General features: G+C 41.0%; 1 protein-coding gene across 1 annotated transcript in view; it reads left to right on the forward strand.

Annotated features, from left to right (window-relative positions):
• The window catches only part of LOC134285768 (AN1-type zinc finger protein 6-like), a gene marked incomplete at its 3' end in the record, with an annotated part of 90,266 nt that extends 69,074 nt beyond the window's left edge, over positions 1-21,192 (forward strand). Inside the window, 1 exon segment of the mRNA XM_062847248.1 lies at positions 20,222-21,192. Within this exon segment, the coding sequence (XP_062703232.1) occupies positions 21,093-21,192 (100 nt within the window).
• Positions 21,193-25,000: the final 3,808 nt, after the last annotated feature.

Below are 25,000 nucleotides of genomic sequence, written 5' to 3' on the forward strand. Positions count from 1 at the left end.
ACTACGGAGCAACATCCATATGGTCACATTCAAAGGATTCTTTTAAGAAGACCTATGCGTTTTGTGTTGCTTGTTTCAGTTTGTAATGTTAAATTTTATCGCGCATTTGTAACGTTCTAGTCGTCCAACGTGGGTCCTGCGGTGCATTTGTAAGGTTTTATTGTATGTTTCCCAGGAAATTCTGATCAAAGAAGGCATTGAACCACCCAATGTAGCATAATACCAAAAACAGTATAAAATCTGTTACTCTCACCTATTCGGAACGGCCACAGAGTCACAGGCTTTTATTGAGATGCAAGCGGATAAACAATGCCACCGAGGCCAGTCAGCGCGAATGGCATGGCGCAATAGAAAATGGGTGGTGTGAATTTGTGGTGCGTTTCGCGCCACTCGAAACTCTCACTCTTTCGGCCAGTCCAGATTCAACACTCTGCTGCTTGCTGCAGCTTCGGATCTACATAATGTAAATACAGCTAGATATACCTAACTGCTGTGAGGCGGAAGAGATGTTATGATGAATTTTATTGCGCACGTCTGGTCGGATTTGGAACGCGCAGCTCGAGTGGCGGCGTCCGCAGCCGCCGTTGCGATTGCGAGTTGATGAAATATAGGTCGTTGCGCAGTATATGTTTTGATTTATCGTACTTTTGTATGTCCCGGAAGATACTAGATCTACACCGTATTAGTATTGGGATTTTGACCCTACGTGATGTTCCTTGATAAATGCGTGTGAGGAGCTCTTCAACAACCCATTCATAAACCTTCATTAAAACTTCATTAAAAGAGCCGATTACCAGAATCTCTTCATTTCTTTGACCCTTTCCCAAGAAGTTATCCAGATAAAATGGTTTTCGATATATTCTCGCCTGAAACTTACCTACCCTTATCCAAGAAGATGTATCTAGATATATCTATAAGAGTATCTTAAAACTACTCCTAAGATTGAATGATCTTGTGTGAAACGCAGTTTCATGTATAGTACTTTACTTGAGGGAACTTTAAAACCACTAATCATCGATAGTGATCCCAACTCAAGTAGCATTGTAATGGCTAATTAGTCTTGTAAAGGTTTTTAAAACCGTCATAAAACCTAGCTACTTTTATTTATGTTTTATGATGGTTTTAATATGTTCTTTTATGCAATTCAGTATCGTAATTTCAATTTTATATAACTCATTTTGGTATCATAACGTTCAACTTTTCCGAACTGGTTCATTATGCAACTGAAATGAGTTGCATAATGAAAAATAGTTGCATAATGTTCATAATGCAACTCATTTGAGTTGCATTATGAATATTATGCAACCCAAATGGGTTGTATAATGAAAAAATCATTGCATAAAATGTTGTATGTTACTCGTTGCAAAACTCGATTTTTCAGCACTCTTCGTATTTATCCAACTCGGCAAGCCTCGTTGGATAAATGTACGACTCGTGCTGAAAAAATCAACTTTTTGCAACCCGTTACATAAATAACTATTATATTCTTCTGGTTCATTTGATTATAAAATGTTACTGGGGATTGCTCTTGGATTTGATTATGGCAAAAATAATAAGAATAAATAATGCTATGACAAAGCTATCATAAATCATGAATAAGACTAGTTAGAATATAAACTGTGACTTGGACAATGATAACATATGGTCGGCGTTAAGTCAGAGTGGACTACGCGATTTTTTGGGCAGGCAAAGATAAGCGAAGGAATTCGATAACTCTGAACTTTTCGACGCTTCTTTGATGCAGATGGGTCATTACATAGGGAATCGCGCCACTTGGGCGGTGGCTTCTATTTTCGTCTATTTTCCGCTATAACTAAGTCAAATTTGAACCAATTGACACAATTTTTGGAATGCGGTGAGATAGGTATAGTATCTACCCGTGTACAACAGTTCAAGTCAATTGATTCAAAATTGACTGAGTTATAGTGGCAAACAGACGAATATAGAAGCCACCGCCCAAGTGGCGCGATACCCTTATAGAACTACAGTTTTTCAGAAAATAATGCGCTTGATTTGATATCCCGAGTGCTTTCAGGATATTTCCTCAAAACCATTGAAAAACAGATGGTCCGGTCTGACTGAACGCCGACCATATGTGAAGTACTGTACCAACAGTCTTTTAGTTGCATTTCAATAACAATAAAATAAAATATTGTATCAAAATATGTTTTAATAAAAAGTAGAACTAAACCAATTCAGCCAAGTCTACCAGTAATGCCTTTTTTCCTGTTTTTCAAAGTATCCATTCGATTAAAATCAGAACGAATACCTTCCTGCCATGGCTTACGACTTGAAAGGAAGAAACATCGATGCATCACGGCTGCTTCTCGCAGCTCGCACGCAGAAGGTTCCATAGTGAAATTCACCTTCCACCTCGACACACATACCTACATGATGCGGTTCCGCGTGTCTTCGGTCTCTTCTCGCCCGCATCAATATATTTAGGTATGTAGGCAGGCATCCCATCAGGCATCAAGTTCATTCCAACCGAATATGCCAAGTATGGAATATGGAAGCCACACGCTTGGCTGAATCCGAATCCGAGCTAGGCCGTGAACGAAAAAGAACTGCTGCAAAGAGATCTACTTTATACACCACACATCAATACCTACAACACTACAGCCTTGCTTTACTGCTGCTGCTGCGTTCCTCTTCGAAGCTCTTTGTCTGATGTGCACTGCAGCAGCAATACTACTGTACTCAGACTCAGTACGCGGAACAATAAACAACCAGCAGCAAGCAGCTGAACTCTGGTTTGCTGCTGATGGCAGTGCACCGCACACCCCAAGGCCAACGACCTTGAATTATGTGTTCGATCTCATCCTCTCTTTATCCTCTCGTTCGATATGCACGTCGAGTCAACAACTCTTCGGAGGAACGCGGCAGTTGTGAAATTTCCACCACGTTCGAAAAATCGAAATCTGAACGTACAACAACTGCTGCTGGCCATCTCGCGAAGCACAATGATCCATTAACCCCCAGGGTGGCATCAAAATGATTACTTTTCTGGCGAACAGCAATCTCATGCTGACGAACAACGACGACGACGACGTTTCACTCTCGCCTCGCCTCACATGACACATGACGCGTCATGCCGTGGTGTCATGCTGGTGATCTGCGTCCTGCCTGCTGCTCTGTTGGCGTCTAGCCGCTCTGGTGCAGGGGTTCCCAACCCCAAATGTATTAAAAGTGCTCTTCCGCATCGCAAACGTCCTGTTGAGAATTTTCGACTTATGTGTTTTAGGATTTCTACCGGCATTTTTCCAAGATTCTTTCCGGGATTCTTCTTGGAAAATCTTCCAGGGTTCCTGAATTCTGAGCCTAGAGTTTTTTACGGAGATCCTACAGAATTTCTATTCAGAATTTCTTTCCAGATGTGTTTTCGGCATTGCTCCCAGAGCCTTCCGGAATGTTTTTTTCCGAATCTTGGACTGAATTTATCCTTGGCTTATGCGGGGCTGGGCAGGATTTTTCCTGAGTGTTTTTCCGGATTCTGCAGGAGCTATTGCTGATATTTCTCATGGAGTTTTTCCGTAATTTCTGCCGGAGCTTTTTCTAGGCTTTAAACCGTGATTGTTTACCGCATTTCTTGCAGTTATCCACCTGAGATATTATTTTTACATATTCCTTCTGAATTATTCCTAGAACTCTTTTCAAAATCTACCATATGCTCATTTTAGAATTGTCTTACATGTATTTTTCCAGGAGTTTTTCGCTCTGAATGCCTCCTGGGATACCTTACAAAATTCCTTGTATGAAATTCCTGGTGAAATATCTCCAGAAATCTTTCGAGAAACCCCGCAAAGGAATCTCGAAAAGGGCTTCGGAAGAAAATCCTGAGAAAAATCCGAACATCTTAGAGAAAAGTTTTGAGAGTAATCACGGGAGGAAATATTAAACGAATTTCAAGGAGGAGCTCTGGAAACCTCTCAGAAAAAATCCCAAGGGAAACTACGGGCGAAATCACGCGACAAAATCTCAGAGAAATTCTGGAAAATTCTGGAAGAAGTCCTGCAAGTATCTCGCAAAAATCCCGAGAGAAACTGTTGTAAAGCTATCTAGGAAAATCACTAAGAGAAATTCATGAGGGAACTTTGAATAAGTTTTGGAAGGATCTTCAGCCTCTGCCTCTGGATCCGACCTACTGATCAGCCTCTTTCTTGGGAGTCTTGGGGAAACCTCTGGATAGAAACTTGGGAGAACAGAAGAATTCCAGAAAAAAAACTGCAACCTGTATGTATTCATCCTACCTTACCTTGATACCTTGTTGGCTACAAAGTAACTTTACTCCAATGCCGAGCGTATAGTAGAGCACCATCTTCGTCGGTCTTGGGCGATGTTCCTCCAGTTTCCCCGAACGTGTAGGGATCGTAGATCTTCCCTAGTTTTTGCAGAAAATTCAGTACTTTAGGTGATCTCTAGATTTTCAAAGGTTAACCCCATTTCAAATTGGCAAATTCATCCTAATCCTCCTAGGATGTTAGGCTAAGCGCACCAAGATGGCGTAGGTCACGTTCAGCGAGCCTGTCTGGATCATATTGGCCCTAATATCCTACTAGGGTTAATTCAGGGATATTAAAAAGTGAAAAGAATTCAAGTCAGCCACCGATAGTGATGTAATGGCTAAAGCGCATGCCTTTCACGTTGACGACCTGATATCGAACCACACTTCCGATGAACTTACAACATGAGTTCTTGTTTGTTTAAGGCAGATAAATCCTAGGATTCCAAGATAAACATGCCCAATAGTAGAAGAATCGCCAACAAGGAAAAACGTACAGCTAATATCTTCAGGTTTGTTGACAAATTTCTATCGTGTATTAAATGCAATACTGCAATTTTATTCGCCATTTTGTAGAGCTTCGTGAAAATATGATGCTTTTATGATATCGTTATTGTTCGTGACGTTCTACGGGGCTATTGTTCTACGTGAAGAACTAATCATAAGAACACAAATACTTGTTTCATATTGCTCTGAAGATTATGCATCTGCCGTTGAAACTATTATTGTTTTGCAAAATTTGTTGAAGGTCACAACATAATTGCTGAACTTAGCCATGTCGTATCGACGATGTGCTCGACTGTAGTTGGAAACTGTTTTACGGGCTTCTCAGTATTTTCAAAATCAAAACGTTGTTGTATTGTATTTTGTACAACGCAATGGTCTCTTGTCAGGTACTAAATTCCGGAGTACTAATTTTGAAACGGGTTTTCTCTCCGATACGCCTTTTAATATGACTGCGATTGTACCGATCCAAAAAAATCTTACAGGTTCTGCTGAACCACATTGGACAAGACCACTGCAACTATTGAGTCCTTGAAGAAGGTCTCAAATGGACCGAAACGTTTTACACAATACAATAACAGCGTTTTGATTTTGCGAGAATAGAGAAACATCTTAAAAATTTACTAAAATCTCTGTTGGCATACTCAAGCGGTAATAAGTTACGAAGTTACTGGGAGAAAAGATTAGAAGACATAAAATGTTGAGTGTAATCAGTTTCGTACATTTTAATTGTGGATAACTGCCACTGAGGAAGAATACAAGTGGTAGTCGAAATACGCATATCTGTCAAAGGATAAGCAAAATAGGGCGGAATTAGAAGGTACGAAACTGATTTCACTCATTCGAAGAGGGTATTCTGCTTAGAGGGTTCGAAAAGTCGGTACAAGATCATAAAATGTTGATTAGTTGGCGAATTGAGAGATGGAATTGTAAATAAAAAATCGCATTCTGGTGGGATTTGAAAACACGACTCCGTATTCGAGTATTCATAGTGTGGGCTCTTAATCAGTGTAGCTTTCTATTCCGCAGAATCGTTATCTGTTCTGTGGCTTACTTGGTTAAAACGTAGGTCTAGCGAATGCGGAGTCGTGGGTTCAAATTACACCAGAACGCGGTATTTTTTTTTTTACAATATTATCTATCAATCTGCCATTTAATTTATTTCGTATTGTCAGAAAATATACGACTTTAAGGTTGACTGATGTTGTCCATGTTATCCATTTGAGTAACAGGACACAATCTATGTTAGGTGTTGTATGTTGTTTTTTTTTTTGCATTTGTAAGGTTTCACTTTTTGTTACATTGGCGCTCAACTTGGGACCCGATGAACTTGAAGGGCTCACTATGTTTTGTTACAGTCGTCTTAGATCTGCTACTATTCCTCTAAATAGTTTTCATTTACGAAGGTTCATGACTGTAATCACCAAGCGTAAAACCGTGGTGTGCTATGCAGTAAAAAAGCTTAATGGATGCTACTACCGAAAACAACTGATTGAAATAATAGATCTTTTCAGGTGAGAAATCTATATCTTTCCAAATAAGGATGAAAAGAACTGTAGCTAGAGTTCTTTTTCCTGTCCATTGAATGTTCAAAAAGTCACTACCTCAATTAGACAAGATATTTCACGATGCCCTTTAATACTGTAATGTGCCACACGGATTAATGAATCTCCTGCGTATTCTAGTCCTGGCGATGTATTGACGAATCGGCCTTCGGCGTGTTTTGCCTCGGAACTCCCGTAGTACAACAACGTACGTAAGACACTAAAACATAAACCTTTTCATCTTCCAAATAGTTTGCACAACTGTCTTAGTTAGAGATGGAAACATTCTCATTGTGTAGCAACTCGCGAGGGAAAAATCGAAACATTAAAACACATGGCGTTTAAGTTTGTATTAGTGCCCACGTACAGTTTCGTTGCGTTCCTGATGTATTGCAGTAGGTCTAGCTGAACCAACTTCAAGGTCTTCTACAGGACAGAAGAGTCTTTGTTGAAGTTGGATGTAAGTTATATGTTAAGGTTACCTTTTATATAACTTTTTTATAACTTTTTTCCGTTGGTTGTGGTTGTATTACAAGTTTTATTTTTGTGTCATCTGTCCCATTTTAACTTGTGAATATTATCCCAAGTTAAATTCACATTTGTAGTGCTCTGGCTTAATAGAGCATCATGAGATCTCGCCAGTCTTATTGTTTGGCCTACATTCAGGATTTTGGGCAATAATTAACTTGAAGACATGAAGACCCATCCCTAACAGAGGCATCAAAGTGTAGACGTCTTGAACTAAGATTCAGAATGCCCCCTTGGGATTAGAAATGCCTAGACAAAACTATAGCTATGAAAGCAATTAACGTTGCGAACCATAGGCGACATGCCAGAGAAAATATGATCACAGGATTAACTGATGGATCAACAACAATTCTCGGATACTTATTCAAAACGACGTATCAACATAGGATATGCGTATATTATACGTCGTTTTGAAAAGGTATCCGAGAATTATGAAACCTCGTCATCCGGTCATCGGAAACTGTTATCCACAAGAGTAACTGGGCAAATTTATGTTTTGTGTTTGTCCAAATGTAATGTTATTACGCATTTGTAGTGATCCACTACAAGATTTTATACTTTAGTATGCATTTGAAGTGCTCCATTAGTTTTTCGTAATAGAGTAAGCCGAATCAAAATAAAAATATTCACGAACTTCCATTCGCAAATAACAAGCGGAAGTGTATTTTTATGGTAAATAAAGGAATTTGCATTAAAAACTAATGTTCAATGTACATGAAAAGCAGAACTGTCAGTCGAGTAAATGCATTTTTCATCAAACTGAAAGAAGCTCAGAGTTGCTTCATGAATCATAAACGAGTGCATGCATACTTCGCCTGTTCGCGAATCTTCTTGGGTCTTTGTTGTTCACGAGTAGGTTTGTTTTTCGTCTGCGTCTGTTCAGCTGCTATGTCCACAAATTTCCATCTCTTGTCCATGGTATTTCTCGACGAACGCTGGACAAGTAAACGAGTATGGACCACTTTGAGTTGAGGTTCATGAGCTAGTTTCTCGGTCATTGACCCTCTTCAATCGTCCTATTTCTCAATGGCCCCATTAGATCACCTGGGGTGGATGGTAACCAGTATTCTGGTTTACGATGTGTAGTATGATGATGATCGCTTCTAGGGTGGTGAAGACTAACCTTATCCTTTTGCAGCCTATCGAGATCTTGACATTTAAAATTTCACACAAATAATCAACGCATTTGTCGGAATGACTCACGATACAACGTAACCAACATGTACAATAGTACACTATGGAAAAGCATGATACAACATCGCATACCTCAGACTTTTGCTTGACAGAAATACTATAGAGTCCCTATAGCCACATCTGCCACACGATCATTGGCGGAGGAAGCTCTCAGTTGATAACTGGAAGTGCTCAGAGAACAGCTGAGAAGCAGGATTCTCCCAGCAGGGAGGTTACACCAAAAAGAAGAAGTACTATTACAAACCATGGTCCATCGGTGAGGTGGATTTTTTTCGTTCGAGAACCACTGCTCTTCCGCTCATGACTACGACTACGAAAACATGCTGGATAAAAATTGACCACATGTCGGGCTTCATTACGGCGCGATATACAAACCATGCCATAACGACCATATCTACCCTACCCTGGTGTGGTAGTAGGTATGACTCAGTCAAGCCCCTTGATGGTGGAAATCATCGGGCACGCTACGGTTATAAACATTCCCCCGAGTGTCGTCGTCGGCATCAACGTCGACCGACGACGATCGCACAAACTTCTGCTTTATTCGCCATTTATTCTTGATTTGCCTCTGTGCGTCTGCATCTCTTTCCCCTCCGTCTCAATGCTGCTGCTTTTTGACTCCGTCCGTGCATCCGTCCATAATGTTGAGGTTGAATCGGTTAAGGAGGAGGACAACGTCGGAATCCCACAACTCCATGCACGGGAATGACCGACCCCCGTCTCGGTCCTCCCTTTTTCCATAACAAACTCAACAAGGAGTCAAAAACACAATAACAGCGCGGAGAAGGTGGAATGAAGCATAATCGAAAGAAGAACGACCGATATTCATGTTCGTCGTCTGCGTCCCTTGCGTTGCGGTTCGTCTCTCAGTCAGTCGTCAAGTCGCTTTTGTCGTGTCGTTCTTGATGTTTCTCCAGGCGTCTACCCGATTGACTGACTGCTGGCTGACTGCGCGTTGCGTATCCACCGCCGACCGGGTGTTCTTCATCCAAGTGTGCGGTGCGGTGGTGCGGCGACCCACACGGGGAACGCAGTTGAATGACCTGCGCTGCCTGCCTGAATCTGACTGGCTGCCTGTCTGATTCCCATTCTAGGGGTCCTCCGTGTGGTAATTCTCCCGTGTCGTTCTGTGGTTGGAAAGGGTCGGTCGTTCGTCGAGCACACGACGACGACCACCACCACGACCGTTTGTCAGGTTGTTGATAACTGTTTGGAAGATGTGATGTGATCGTTAAAAATCTCTCGAAGTCTCGAGTTTAGAAATCAACCGACTGGATCAAAGGGGGCCGTGCTTTTAACAGTTCCGCGAACGCACTCTCCTCCTGTACTAATGAGAACGTGTTCTTCGAGTTGTTTTTTTTTTTCTCTATTTCAAATGCGCCTTGTTTGCTTCACACTTCAGTAACTGCCGTTGTTGGCCGCGAGGCTGCTTCCGATCGGAATGGAATATGAGAATTGTAACGAACGGAGTTACTAGTCCAAAACCGTTGAATAACAAAATGTGTTATAAAATATCCATTGTAGCATTTATAGTTTTGAAACTAATTTAAACCGTGATAAAACCAAGCATGAAACCTAGGCTTGCTTATTAGGTGTTTAAATAACAGAAAATGGAACAAAACATCTTTTGACTGAGATATCAGGTGAATTAAACTCATACGTATCAAATTTTGTTATAAACCTTTGATTCAAAAATGTCTGAAATTTTAGTTATGTTGGTATATTTTCATCGTTATAACTCTGGTAAAACTGTTTTCAAACCACTAATACACAACATATCTGTTAAAAACATCTGTTGGTAACAATATCATCCTTTGATATTATTTTGTTATCCCATCCTAAACGGGTTGTTTGGTGAGCGTAAGACGCACTTCATGGGGGTTTTCAGAGGTCGTCCGAGTCGTCGCGCCGTCCGCCGTTAACACGGTTACGGTAGTTTTTCGGGCAAACCGATTAGAACACCAGATATACTAGCCGCGCGTTTCAAGGATGATGACGATGAGAAGTTCCAGAAACGACTCGTTGAGTGGTGCGAGGCCAAAAGCCGTAACGTTTGTTGACCCCGGAAATCTCCTATCCTATATTCCGTCCCGTATTAAACTCAGTCAAACCCAAACTCGCCGCCATACACTCATCGGAACAACGAACGAATTAAGGAGGGGGCCACTCAGCGGTTCTATCTGCGGCTCGTCGACGAACGCTAAATAACGAACGCGAGGAGCGCAATAAAAGGCAGCCAAATCCGACCGACGACTGGCTGCGTTGTTGCTTAATGCGTTTCAAGAAGACGCAGCTGGAAATGTTTACAGTAGTGGTCGATGCATTGGCAATGGAAGCAATATTTCTTGTAAAACTGACAGTTATTTTTTGGATTCGACTGAAATTGGATACCATATAAAAATTCTTATCGTTGACCAAGCCTAACTATCAGCAATTTACAACTTCCTGTGATACCTATGAGAGGACCTATGAGAGATCAAATTTCTAGTCCATCCCATTCCCAACTGTCGCCAATGCGTGGCCAGTACATCTCTAGCTTGGATGTGGGAAACTAGCGATAGAGTTTAAATTCGCAAATGAAGAATGTCGGGGGAAAACTTGAAAATTGAAAGACACAGAATGTTAGATAATTATCAAAAAAAAAATAGCGTTCTGATGGGATTCGAACCCACGACTCCTTATTCGTTAGACCGGCGCGTTAACCAACTAAGCCACAGAACAGGTAAGGATTCTGGGCTGCCAAACTGACTTGAGCACTTCTATACCAGTAAATTGGAACATGCCCGTAAAGGACCGAGAAACAGATGATGCATTCGCTCGCCCACTACAAGTCGCATCTGTTCGTGAATTCACTTTGCATATGAATTTGATTTAGTTACAAATGTGTCTAACAACACTGTAAGTTATTCGCCTGTTTCAGCCTCTGTAGTGTGTACGTACCACGTACGTAACTTAGTCGTCCATCATCCGTTCACTCACGACGCGTGATCGGTGTTACACGCCGCCGCCGCCTCCACTGTTCGGGCCTCACCGACCGAAGCAATATGGCGCGGTACGTTGTTGGATTGCAAATGGGTTTCGCGTTCGAAAAAGAGGCCGCACTTCCTCATCCTCCATTCCCATGCTGATGATGATGATGATGGGTGAATGAGTAAATTGCACATACGCTGCGGCGCTTGTTTGCCCGCGTACTTAGCGTATGTACCAACCAGTCAGTGAGTATACGTAACGCGAAACACACACGCAGCAGATTCGCAATTTCCGACTGCAATAAATATCTCCGTTCGATCGACGTAGAAGCCCCATCCCGTCCGTTCGTCCGTCATCGTCAGGCGCAGTTGGCTGTCTTCCTCATGTGTGTGCTATACTGTTATATGCCGGTACTGACTTCCTCCCGATGCTTCCTGACTACAGGCTGGAGAACAAGTACCGTGGAAAGGGGCGACATAAATCCTGAGAGGATTCTGATCAAAATCTTCTCACCAAAATTCTGAATGGGTTCTAACCAGAAACTTGAGAGGATTTTGACCAGAATTCTGAAAGGATTCTGACCAGAATCCTGAAAGGATCCTGACCAGAATCCTGAAAGGATCCTGACCAGAATCCTGAAAGGATCCTGACCAGAATCCTGAAAGGATCCTGACCAGAATCCTGAAAGGATCCTGACCAGAATCCTGAAAGGATCCTGACCAGAATCCTGAAAGGATTCTGAACAAAATCCTGAAAGGATTCTGAACAAAATCCTGAAAGGATTCTGACTAGAATTCTCAGAGGATTCTGATCAAAATCCTGGTAGGATTCTGACCAGAATCCTGAGAGGACACTTAAAAGAATCCTGCGAGGATTCCTACCAGAATCTTGCGAGAATTCTTGCCAGAATCCTGAGAGGATTCTGACCAGAATTCTGGGAGGATTCCGACCAGAATCCTGGGAGGATTTCGACCAGGATCCTGGGAAGATTTCGACCAGAATCCTGGGAGGATTCTGACCAGAATTCTGGGAGGATTCCGACCAGAATCCTGGGAGGATTCCGACCAGAATCCTGGGAGGATTCCGACCAGAATCCTGGGAGGATTTCGACCAGGATCCTGGGAAGATTTCGACCAGAATCCTGGGAGGATTTCGACCAGAATCTTGGGAAGATTCTTACCAGAATCCTGACAGGATTCTGACCAGAATCATGATAGCATTCTGAGCAGAATCCTGACAGGATTCTGACCAGAATCATGGATGCATTCTGACCAGAATCCAGAGAGGATTCAGACCAGAATCCGGAGAGGATTCTTACCAGAATCCGGAGAGGATTCTGACCAGAATCCGGAGAGGATTCTGACCAGAATCCGGAGAGGATTCTGACCAGAATTCGGAGAGGATTCTGACCAGAATCCGGAGAGGATTCTGACCAGAATCCGGAGAGGATTCTGACCAGAATCCGGAGAGGATTCTGACCAGAATCCGGAGAGGATTCTGACCAGAATCCGGAGAGGATTCTGACCAGAATCCGGAGAGGATTCTGATCAGAATCCGGAGAGGATTCTGATCAGAATCCGGAGAGGATTCTGACCAGAATCCTGAGAGGATTCCGACCAGAATCCTGAGAGGATTCCGACCAGAATCCTGAGAGGTTTCTGACCAAAATCCCGGGAGGATTCTGACCAGAATCCCGGGAGGATTCTGACCAGAATCTCGGGAGGATTCTGACCAGAATCCTGAGAGGATTCTGACCAGAATCTGGAGAGGATTCTGACCAGAATCCGGAGAGGATTCCGACCAGAACCCTGAGAGGATTCTGACCAGAATCCTGAGAGGATTCTGACCAAAATCCCGGGAGGATTCTGACCAGAATCCTGAGAAGATTCTGACCAGAATCCTGAGGGGATTCTGACCAGAATCCTGAGAGGATACTGACTAGAATCCTGAGAGGATTCTGACCAGAATCCTGAGAGGATTCTGACCAGTGTCCTGAGAGGATTCTGACCAGTGTCCTGATAGGATTCTGACCAGTGTCCTGAGAGGATTCTGACCAGTGTCCTGAGAGGATTCTGACCAGAACCCAGCGATGATTCTGACCAGAAACCTGGGGTGATTCTTACCAGAAACCTGGGGTGATTCTTACCAGAATCCAATGAGGATTCTGACCAAAATCCTGTGAGGATTCTGACCAGAATCCTGAGAGGATTCTGACCAGAATCCTGAGAGGATTCTGACCAGAATACTGAGAGGATTCTGACCAGAATCCTGAGAAGATTCTGACCAGAATCCTGAGAAGATTCTGACCAGAATCCTGAGAAGATTCTGACCAGAATCCTGAGAGGATTTCGTGGTCTGGGAGAAATCTCGGAAGAAGTTCTGAAGATGATCCCAAGAGACATTCTTGAATTCCGAGACACTTCCCTGGAATTATACCTTGAAGGAACAATCTCGGAAGTAATCATGAAAGAAATCCTCAAACCAATGTCAGGAATAATCGTAGGTGAAGCTAATGGGAGAAATACGGGACGATCTCTGGAAAATCCAGGAGAAATCGAAGAAGTTTTGCCTGTAGATGGCAAAAGGACCTGTAGAGGAATTTATGCAAAAAACTGTGAATTGAAATTCGGCATGAGAAATTCGCCCCAGCAGAAGGGAATAACAACAGCATAAGGAGCTGTGTTATTTGGGTGAAATAACTGAATAATAGAATCGATTATTTTTAAGTTATTAACATAACATATTATGTTGTAAACTAGTCTGTCATAAGCGGCAAAATAACAAATACCATAACAAAAAAAAGTTCTTGGAAAACCATTTTAATAACTTGTTTTGTTAGTTTCAATAACAGCTTAATAACATTGAAATTTAAAAATATTTTAATAACATTTTTTGATACATATTTATTTGTTATTGATAATAATCGGAAATCAAAATTTGTTTTGATAACAAAATTGTAACTAAGAAAATTATATATAAGTATTATCTTTCTCTCACAAACCCACCAATAGCATGCGTAACAATACTTTAAATGATCGAAAAATACGATATTCAGTTTTTAATTCATTCTAAGAGAATGTAAAAGAAAAATCTTCCAGAAATTTCTCCGAGAGTTCTTCCACGGAATCATTCACAGATTTTCAAAGACTCCACTAGAAATTCCTCCAGAATTATAAACAGAATCCCTTCAAGGATTTCTTCAAAATTTCTCGTGATTATTTGTCCCGAATTTCATCTACTGATTTCTCTGAAAATTTGTTTGAGAATTTCACCAGGAGTTTTTTGTTTCTTACAGTTTTTCAAAATATGTTGCCAAGAATGCTAATAATTGCTCCGAAGAATTACTTCTGGAATTTCTAAGAAGTATTCCAAGTGTTTTTACCGAATATTATTTAAGGAATTTTCTGAGGATTCGTTCAGAAATTTCCTTCCTAACTGAGTACAAAAATAGAACAAAATAAAAGGACAGATCATTATTATCTAATTGTTGCTCTGATTTCAGAACTTGTTACTGTTGTGCTATTGTTGATAAGTTGATCAATAGCATAACAATAACAAAACTCGTACATCAACAAAACATGTTATTGATATGTAATTAAGTGAATGTATATCAATAGCTTGATTATAACAAAATGAGATTGTCTTACAAAATTTGTTATGGAAAAGCTATGCCTTGATAATTAAATAATAACAAAACAAGATATAAAAACAGGTTATGTGATTTCGTAGTTAATAATTTGATATTCTCCTCTGCTCGGGCGGTAAGAACTCCCGGAAGAAATTCTAAAGATAATCTTTGAGAAATCCTATGATTCTTTCCTCGAACCATGTCTAAAATGAACAATCTCAGAAATAAATTTTGAAGAAATTCTTGAAGCAATTTCAGGAAAAATCGTACGACAAAATGTGACAGAAATTACGGGACGACCTCCAGAAGAATCCAGATGAAACCACGAAAACATTTTCCGAAATTTGTTGTCTTCCAGATTTTTACGATTTCTTTCTGGGATTTCTCACGGAATTTCTCATGCAGTTCATGTAGGAATTTTTCGAGAATCTAGAAACTTACACAGGAATTGCTAAATAAATGGCAGAAAATGGCACCTCTGGAGAATTTCACGAACCAACCTTGTGGAAAACTACAGAAAATACTCTGAGAAAATATCGAAAAAAAAATTCTGACTGGAAACATTGCACAAAAAATCCCTGGAGAAGCTCTGGAGAAAATCAGAAATTTCAGAAGGAGCCCAGTAGTACATTTTGATGGCCAATTAGTCTTGTAGAGGTTTTCAGAACCGTTATTAAACCTATTTCGTTTTAGGTTGGTTTTATGATGATTTTAAGAACCTCCTCCAGTTTATTCAACTAAAAAATGTTACTTGAGAGCTCTTGAAAACATTCCGGTAAGAACTATGCGAGACATTCAGGAAAGAAATTTATAAGAAATCCACATAGAGATTGCTAGATGTCTTTTGGAAGGAATTTTGAGAATTTTTAAGAAAGAACTCTGTGTGGATATTCCTCAAATAGTTGTGGAAGGAACTCAGTGAAAACAATCGGGAAGAATGCGTAAGAAATCTCGACAGGAAATCTTGGCATTCATGGAGGAGCTGTTGAGGAAATGGAGAAACGAAAAACACGAAGGAACTCTGGGATATAGCAAAGAGAAATTCAGGAGAGAAATCTCAATAGAAATTGCAAAATGCCAAATAGATCCAGCGGTGCTAAAAATTCAAAATCTAGTTGTGGCTCAGAGGAAAATCCAGCGTTTTTTCTTGTACAGATACACAAAGAACGATTGGTGAGCTCGTTCCATGTTTTTTCCTCGAATAATGAAGTTGATTGTCCTTTCCATTTTGTGTTTTCGTGGCGAATCAATCTCTTGCAGGATCACTTGAACAAGGAGAACGAGTTAGGGCCGATTCAAATATGACGTCCATCATTTTTCGGGAATTTTTGAACCCCCTCCCCCCCTCTGTCACGCTATTTTGTATACCTTATACATGGAGTGTCACACTTTCTCAGACCCCCCCTCCCCCCTAAACGATGGACGTCATATTTGAATGACCCCTTAGTCACACGTCGACTTCTATTTTTAGGCGACAATGGCACCTGCTACGTCAGATTACAGGACAATATGGAGATGGAGAAGGAAATGATAGTTGTGATTGCCAACAGGCCATTGTGTCGTCTACGCCTGCACTAGGTCATGCGCGGATGTCGGAGTGTTGTTGGGAAATGGTTATTTCTGGCATAGCGGTTCACGCATTGGTGCGTGGATGCCAGGCGTAGTGATAGATTGTGTGAAGACTACTGTGAAGCGGCACAATTCGCTTGGTTGCATAACTTGTAGGCGTTATATGATAGATTTACACTGTGCTGTGAAAGTTGGTAGGAAGGGAAATGGGTTTTTGTCAATCCATTTTTAGTTCTAGCGATGGCTATGAACATGCGTTTATGCATGAGGTATATATGTAGTGAAGAGTGTATAGGAAGTGGATGGAAGAAAACAAAGTAGGAGGAAAGGGACGAGCCAGGGATTGAACCCAGGATCATCTGGGACGTCTAGGACGCTACTGGGATAGTTCCTTAAAAGTTTTGAAAGCTGTTATCTTCCAACAGAAATACACAAGATATCTGTCATGAGTGGGAAACCTTTGAGCTGATAATCATCTCTTTCATTAAGATCTCTATATTCATCAAGAACTTCAATAAGTCTGGAAATTTAAGGAACTATTAGAAATCAAAGACACTTCGTTGATTATTACTTGCCGCCTGTAAAGATGTAGGGATATAATTTCGCTCGTAGCAGCAGTCGGTCGACACGATCCACGGAACGTGTACTTAACATGTAGAGAAAACACCTCACGCATCCTTCAATATGGCTGAGTACCTCTACATTCGTCAGATGCCAGCCGACAGCTGGCAAAGAGTGCAAAGAAATTTTGAAACATCAAACACAATTTGGCTGGTGGCACCCAATATCGTGTTTGAAGTTTACATCCATCTTTGCGTCCGTTTCTATAAAAATGTAGTCCAAAATGGACTCAGACATTTATAACAAAGCCTTCATTTCTCCTGCAGTTTTGTACATGCTGTTTTCATATTATTGAATTTCAAAATTCAAACACACATGGTTGATTAGATGGAGTATTAAGGAGTTTATCTGGTGAGCTCGTTCCATACTGTTTTACGGCGTTACAAAAATTTCTCGAACCAGAATTTGGCACGAAATCACATATTGCAAAAACGTCGAAGCAGAAAGAATATCAAACAAATAAAACTACAGGGTTGGTCAAATGGAACGGATGGATGATTTTTTTTATTTTTGAAAATGGAACGAACTCACCAATAAACGAAGCTCTTTTACCAAATGCTTTATATCAGAAATCCGGCGCCTGTTTAGAACGCATTTTTTCTGAAATCAAAGTGACTGAGCTATTATGCTTCCGCAAATTAATATGCTTTGATGTCGAAAGCATAAGAGCTCGGGAATCTACTAGGTGCAAACAACAAATTTGTTTTCTTAGCAAAACATACGACTACGCTCGTCTGCACAGCCCTACACCTAGTCTATACCTCTATCTTCAAACCATTCATTTCTAATGGTGCTATTTTTAGCCGTTTTGGTGTCGTATACAATCCGCCCGTATTTATATTTCATCCGTGCCATAAGGTGCCTTTGTGACGTCACTGCATCCATTAGCGGCACGGCAACGAGAGACGAGATAGTAGTGAACGAACGGAGCGGAGGGAAACAGGGCCGAAGCGAGCGAGGGTAGATTTTGCTCTGTTTGTTATGTAGGCAGCAGCGCCATACACACTCTCTCACACAATAATCACATTTCTGATCGACGTAGAGACTGTCGATGTCGCATCGTCCGAGTGTTGTTCATTCGTTCGTTCGTTCGTTTGTTTGTTTGTTTGTTTGTTTGTTTGTTTGTAAGCTTTCCATATTTATCGCGACGGCAACGCGAAGAGAAACCTGCCTGTCGTGGCCGCCTGCTGCGATGTCCGTGAATGTCAATATTTTCCAAACAATCAGTCAGTGTTGGGGTTTCTCGCTCTTTGGCATCGCCAAACGCTGCGCATTCTCTTTCGTTGTCTTTCGTCTCTCTCTTGAATAAGATTCGATTGATGATAATGATGATTGTGGCTCTCGCTCTCTCGCAGAAGAATACAGAAATTGATGATGGTTGATCAATTTGAAGGTTGTCTGTGTCGTCGAGAAGAGAGCGAGAGAATTGCTCGAATCAAATACAGATACTCTCTCACGCTCTCGTGATCATGACGAATCGCAAGAGAGAAATCTATACAAAGTGTTAATTTCTGTAATGGCTGCTGATAGAAATAAAATTTTCGAAAAAATGCTGTCTAATGTCGATTTGCAGGTAGTTTTAGGTTTGGAATATATCCAAGAATTGGTAATTGGTCATGGGCAACGATATTAACCAGGAAATTTTTAATCAATCTATTGTTAGATTGAGAATTTTCCTTTTTCTTGCAGTTTAATTATTTGTATCTTTGTAAAGGAATGAAAAAGTTTTAAAATGTTAAGTGGGAATGATTGTTAAGAAAAATCATGAACGGTATCAAGCGAATTTTAGATTTTTCATTAAGACCATGTTTGACGATTCCTACGAAAAATAATTTATTATAATTCAACATTCTCCTGCCTTTATTATCTTTCGCACGGTAGTATGTGTGTGAACCTGCTAGCAATTTTCTGCGCTCTGCTCTTTGGTTCTCTCATTCTTCTAACACTCCTCTCACGCATACACTCTCCCATCAACTTCAGTCGCACTCTCCGTGTCGCCGTTCCGTTCGTTGCCATCCATCGAAATTCGTGTGTGTTTTTTGCTTCGCTCTTTGTGACCTCATTCGTGTTATTAGTCTCCGCCACTCCGTCCGTATGTTAGTCCGCCTGTCTGTTCGTCCATCATCCCACCGCTCTGGCGCTGTTGTTGACTGACTCTCCTTCTCTTTGCCTCATCTGTCATTCCATCGTCTGCTGTGCAGCACTGCTTGCTACCATCCTCGCTCGCTTACCTATCCACCCGCGCACCTGGTGACGGCCGACGGACGGTGGTGGCCAAAACCGGTGTGTACATAACCTAAGAAGGTCTCGTCCCCGATTTCCCCGGCCTTGCCTCCTCCGCTCCCACCGCCGTATCGCCTCGGACTCTTCATTCGCCGTGAGTGTGTAGAGAATGCATTCGTCGATAGTCCGTTCGCTTAGGCCTTTGCCTGAGACGTTTTGGTCGTTGTCGTCGCTCCGCGAGCTTAGAAGATCACATGCGCATTCATCCGGCTCGCGCGGTTTCCCCTTGTCCTTCTCTTCCTTTGCTGCTGCTAACACGTCGTTTGCTTTCGACACGCGCTCGTACCTCCGAAGGAATTCCGTCTCCTTCCCCATGGTTGCTGGGGCTTGACTCGACTCGAGCTTTGCTGGTGGTTGCTTTCTTCCACCCGTAGATCTTCTTCGCGAAGTGATTCGACTTTGCTGGTGAGATTTGTTTTGTCAATTGTGTTTTTGCGTTTTTGAAAATCAATGTGAATTAGATCGTTTATATTATATCCTGAATAGTTTGAAATAAGGTTAGAAGTAAAATGGGTGATAGCTTTCCACATTTCTATTTATGAGGGCACGTCCTTGCCTTCAACCGTACTGTATTGTTTGGATTTTGTATTTGATTTTGACATTTACTGGCCTTGTTTACAAATGCTCAATATGAGAAAATGTCATGCAGAGATTAACCAAAGTTGTCTCAAGATCAGAGATGGAAAATGTCACGGAATATCATGGAAATATTTTAATGATGATATTTTTTCAGTCCCACCACATTCTGTGTGGATTTCTAATCTATGATGCTGTCTAGTTATGGAAGATTAATGATATCATCAATGAACGGCAGTGACAGTAGCAAATGACAAAATTAAATATTCATGACATTTCCCAGCCCTGCTCGAAAAGGCTTGTTTTGTCAGTAGAGCCAGGTGAAATGAGGATCTTGAACACAACTGATTCTTGCTTGACACTGTATACATGCGCAAACGTATGCACATTCAGGGTAGTAGCATTCTTAGATATACCTACGGGTACCAACCTCTAGCAATGTTGGCTTGTTTTTACCTAATAGACTTTTGCTGCTATTAATTCTGACATCAATAACAATAATTCTCTTCTCTCCATTTCCAGATCCAAAGCGTGGACCCACAGAACTTCCACCGCCGTGACACGGCGAACTCCGAACAGCTCGTGAGTGTGTTGTACATCCAGAGCGCACCGCTTCCAATTCCCCCACATTGAAGCAGAACCCCGTTGTTTGAGGATTTTCAAGGATTAACATAGTGTGTATCAGAAGCATAACCTGTGAAAAGTTCTGCGCCCAAGTGCAAACAAAAACAACCCGAGCGCGCAAGAATCATCTTAGTAGGTGTGCGCGTTGTGTGTGAGTTTTTCGTGGCACTCAGAGAAAACATCGTTGTTGTTTGACAGCTCGAAGAAGAAATTTTCGACAGCAAGAAGAAAAATCTGCAGTGTATGTAGTGTGCTTACAGAAGCAGTAGCAGTAGAGAAGTGCAATAGCGAAGACAAGTTCCCGTAGTTGGTCTGCTGTAATCTATTTTGAGAAGCTTGATATTTAGTTGTGTGACCTTTGCATTCAGCAAGACCACCACCACATAAAAAAAAAGAAAAAGAAGAAATCGAAAGTGAATCGAAAAGCCTGTTTCCGGCTCTCCGAGATATCCGTACTAAGACCGTAGTGTTGTTGTATTCTGGACGTTCGCCAGTGGCGTAGGAAAAGGGAGAAACCTAGCCGTGCTTTCTCCCTGCGCGCTTCTTTCCCTTCTTCAAACGAAAATCGCCGACGAAGAGCGGCGAGAGAATAAAAATCATACACAGTCAGCAACCAGCAGCCTGAGTTCAACCCTGTGGGTGTGAGAATTTGGGAGAGTGAGTGAGTGTTGTTGTTTCGTTCCGGTAGCGCAGGTGGCAAAATTGGTCACCTACCTCTAGCAGTGCTAGTGGGCCTCTTCTGCTAGTCCGGAGAGTGAGTTTCAACAGAATGGAGCGCGAGTCGAATCCAATGCAGCCGATGTGTAGATCAGGTTGTGGATTCTACGGCAATCCCGCACAGGACGGTCTATGTTCAGTATGTTATAAGGTAAGTTGGTGGATATTCTAATAAACTGTATACACATTTAGAATTATATTCAAGAAAGTGCTAACAAGCTCATTAACTCAAGCTATCAAACAACTCATTATGAGTGCTATCAAACATTTTCTTGTGCAATTTCAGCAACAGATGTTTCCCAAACAGGTTTACCCAAAATTTCTTTTTTTTTCTCTTTTTGGAGATGTTGCCTTCAGAAATTGTACTCAAAAGACAACAATTTGCAAATATTGATGTTGCTATGAGATCTTTTTCAGAAGTACAACCAATTAATTTCGCAAAAGCTATTAACATCGTTCGCATGTAATATTCCCTTTTTAACTCTGAATCCTTTATAATTAACAATTCAATCTGAAAGATAAATGAAATGAAGTGAGCTCAGGATATTCTAGAATTATAGCTAGTGGTTCGCTATTATTCGATATCAATTCCTAGACACATGTTGGGAGTTTTTCCTTAATGTATCCTTGTAAAAATTTCTAACAGTATTTCCAGAGTTTAGAGTGTCCATCCCGGGACGTCCCGGGACAAGAATTCCCGGGATTTAGGGAATTTCGGGATTTCCCGTATCCCGGGATTTAATATTTGATTTCCCGGAGTTCTCGGGAATCCCGCAATGCATGATTTTATGCCCATTATTGGCGTTAAATTTTAAAAATTCTTGATGGAGCCTGCAAGAGGACGGTTCAGTTTTTGTTAACAACACATTCTCTTGACGACTTCTACATATAATTGCATCACAAAATCACGAAATCCTCTGTAACAATCAAGTAAACAAAAATTTTACTCACTCGATAATTATTAAACTTTGTGTGGGCATGTATTGTTTTGTTATTCAAATAATCGAGACAATACCTAGTTTACAGAAACATGTTCGCCCCTTTAGAAGCTCAGTCAAGAGTTATATCAAACAATATCTACATATGCTAAAAGAATTTTGGGCAAATTGCATTCATATTTTGCAACTAATCAAAAATGTACTGCTAGCTCTCCAGCAGCATATTGCAATTTAGTTTGGGGTCCCTATTATTTATAGGATTTCTGAAACTAAAAAAGCTGTGTTTATGAGTGACTACTGTAACAATAATTCCCCTCCATATTCAACAAAATGGATAGACAATAGCTGACAAATGGTGTTTTATTTGAAATTCATCTCAATTTCAACTGAAATCTGTATTTCCTAAAAATCCCGGGATCCCGGGATTTCCCGGGATATGCTACAATTTTTATCCCGAATCCCGGGACAAGAAAAATGCCCGGGAAATGGACACTCTACCAGAGTTCTTATTGAACTTCTAAAGGTATGGCCACCGGAATTTTCATTTGTTTGGCAAACCGCATAGAGATAGTTTCTGGCATTGCAGGCATTTCCCGCAAAATCTTAAGAGAAAATAATGTTGATTAAAAAGGAGTTCCTTTACTTCAGCATTTTTTTGATCGAACTACTAGAATGATATTTTCGAGAATGTTTTCCTGGCAATCGCTTTACTCATTTGTCTATAACTCGGTTCAGAAGTCTGATACATAGAGCGAATGAGGGGCCGGACGGATTTTGGATCTGGCAATACCGTACTCGGGACGTTCCCGCACACCATGGTTGACATCTTGATATTCTTCACCACAGCTACACATTGCTATCGCTGAGCATCATTCGATAGAAGTTTGAGCCCAGAGAGTAATGAATGGACATAAGCCGAAACGGTTTCTTCAACAACTGCGGCAGAATGCAGAAATTACCATCGGTCCAAATCCTCATCATCCCATTTTTGTTGTCAACCAATCAAATCATGCTGAAGAGCAATTGAGAAAAAAAATCATCGAAGGCGATTTGTCGGTTATAAGTATCGCCTGCCTTGGCAAGCGAGTCCGCTTTCTCATTGCCCGGAATCGAGCAATATGAAAACCAAGATGGTTATGCACGCCTGATTCGATAGAGCACTCAGAGCAAATCGTATTTCACTGAGCATATACTGAGAGTGCTCTAACGGCCTCATTGAACGAATAGCCTCTATTGAGCTGAGGCTATCCGTAAAAATGAGATATTGAGCAGAGGGAAGAGAGCCGATTCGCTTTCATGCGTATTTAGTAGTGTATTTGCCAATTCTGCGACCTATACTGCTCCCACTCGCATAACAGTCCCATCTTAGCTGGGATTCCTATTCATATGGGACAGTTATGCGAGTGGGGGCAGTATACTGATCGAGGTTTTCGAAACTTATGGCCGGTGCTATGAAACACATTGAATAAACCGTGGAATCATTTATGTTTGACCCGTCAGTGGAAAAACTTCTGTCGTAACCAGTGAATCAAAATTCAACCATCGCGCAACAATAATGACAATGTCGCAACCTGTATTTGTTGCGACAAACAAACCCATGCGACATAAGTTTGTCCCAACTTGAAAATAATGGGATTAACATCGTACACCACGAGTTTAGAGATTTTTAAGCCTTGCATTGCGATTTTCGAACGGTAACTTCGAGTCGGTAAACACTGCAACTCTGGTGGATCTCTATCATCAAACAGTTTCGACTTTGGGTTAGCAATAATTGATTATTCACGAGTTGAAAAGTACGCAACAAATTCAGCTTCCGTTTTGTCTGCAACAAAAAAAATCGAGATCATGTCATTATCTGTTACCAGTAGGGATAAAGAGTAATCGTCGCACCTTCTTTGTTGCTTGTTTTGTGCCTCTTTTGTCTGACAATTCTCTTCACTGATCGTAACAGATATGACCTAGAAGCTCTAGATCTACCAAATCGCTTCCAAGAAAAGACAACTAACTTAGTTTTCTCCGGAGAGTATTTGATACTCAGTTTTACAGCTCAAGCAGACAAATTGTCTACGGTATTTTGCAGTGGTCCTTGCAGATCTGACGCCACTGGTTCGCTGACAGAGACCACGGCGTCATCCATAAGCTGCCCTAAAGAGCAATTCTTCACGAGACATTCGCAGAGTGGCCACCGAACCGGGAAAAACGGGAAAACCGGGAAAAAGACGGGAATTCAGAACGACCGGGAAAAAAGCGGGAAAAAGCCGGGAATTTGAGAAGATTATCGGGAAAATTATTGTTGAAAGAAATTTGGTGAACATATTTGAATTTTATTCAACCCATCGATAATCTGTATAAGCAAGCTGAATTCAAATTATCGGTTAAGATCCTGTACAGCCTTGCTTTTCTCGAAATTTTGCTAATACATTATCGAATTTTATGAATCCATTCAGAACTTCAGCATCATTTCAAGCATAAACAATTTCATAAAAGATTAACTCTTTCTTTCTATCCCACGATTTTGAACGACTATTTCTATGTCAAGAAAGCGTTTCCGAAAAAAATGCTCGAACAAAACTTATTCTAAATTGGTCAAAGTTTTCGTAATCTACGAAAAAGCTATCAATAGTTTTTCTATTGAAACGTGTGTTGGTAGTTGGGTTAACCTAATGAGATTACAATTGTAATCTACTATTGCATCATATCTAATTAATTCTGTTTGTTTCGAGTTCGTCGAACATCGATGATGCTCTATAGCAACCATGTGAAGTAGAGGGTTTAATATTGAAAGTGAATTTGAAGAGAAAGAATTGTGTCTTCCGATTAGAATATTTAACATTTTCGACGAACTTGAGACAACCGGAAGTATATGTAATAGTTTTCAGAATATTATTGTAACCCCATTAGTTTTGGGTTAACTAATAACTACTTGTTTAAATAGTGGAACCATTATCAAAAAATCTAATACACGGTTAATTTACAACTATTTCAAAGTAAGTCAATTTTCAGAAAATGTTGTTCATGTATT

Source organism: Aedes albopictus, chromosome 1 (genome assembly GCF_035046485.1).
Source record: "Aedes albopictus strain Foshan chromosome 1, AalbF5, whole genome shotgun sequence".
In the NCBI taxonomy this organism is placed as follows: Eukaryota; Metazoa; Arthropoda; class Insecta; order Diptera; family Culicidae; genus Aedes; species Aedes albopictus.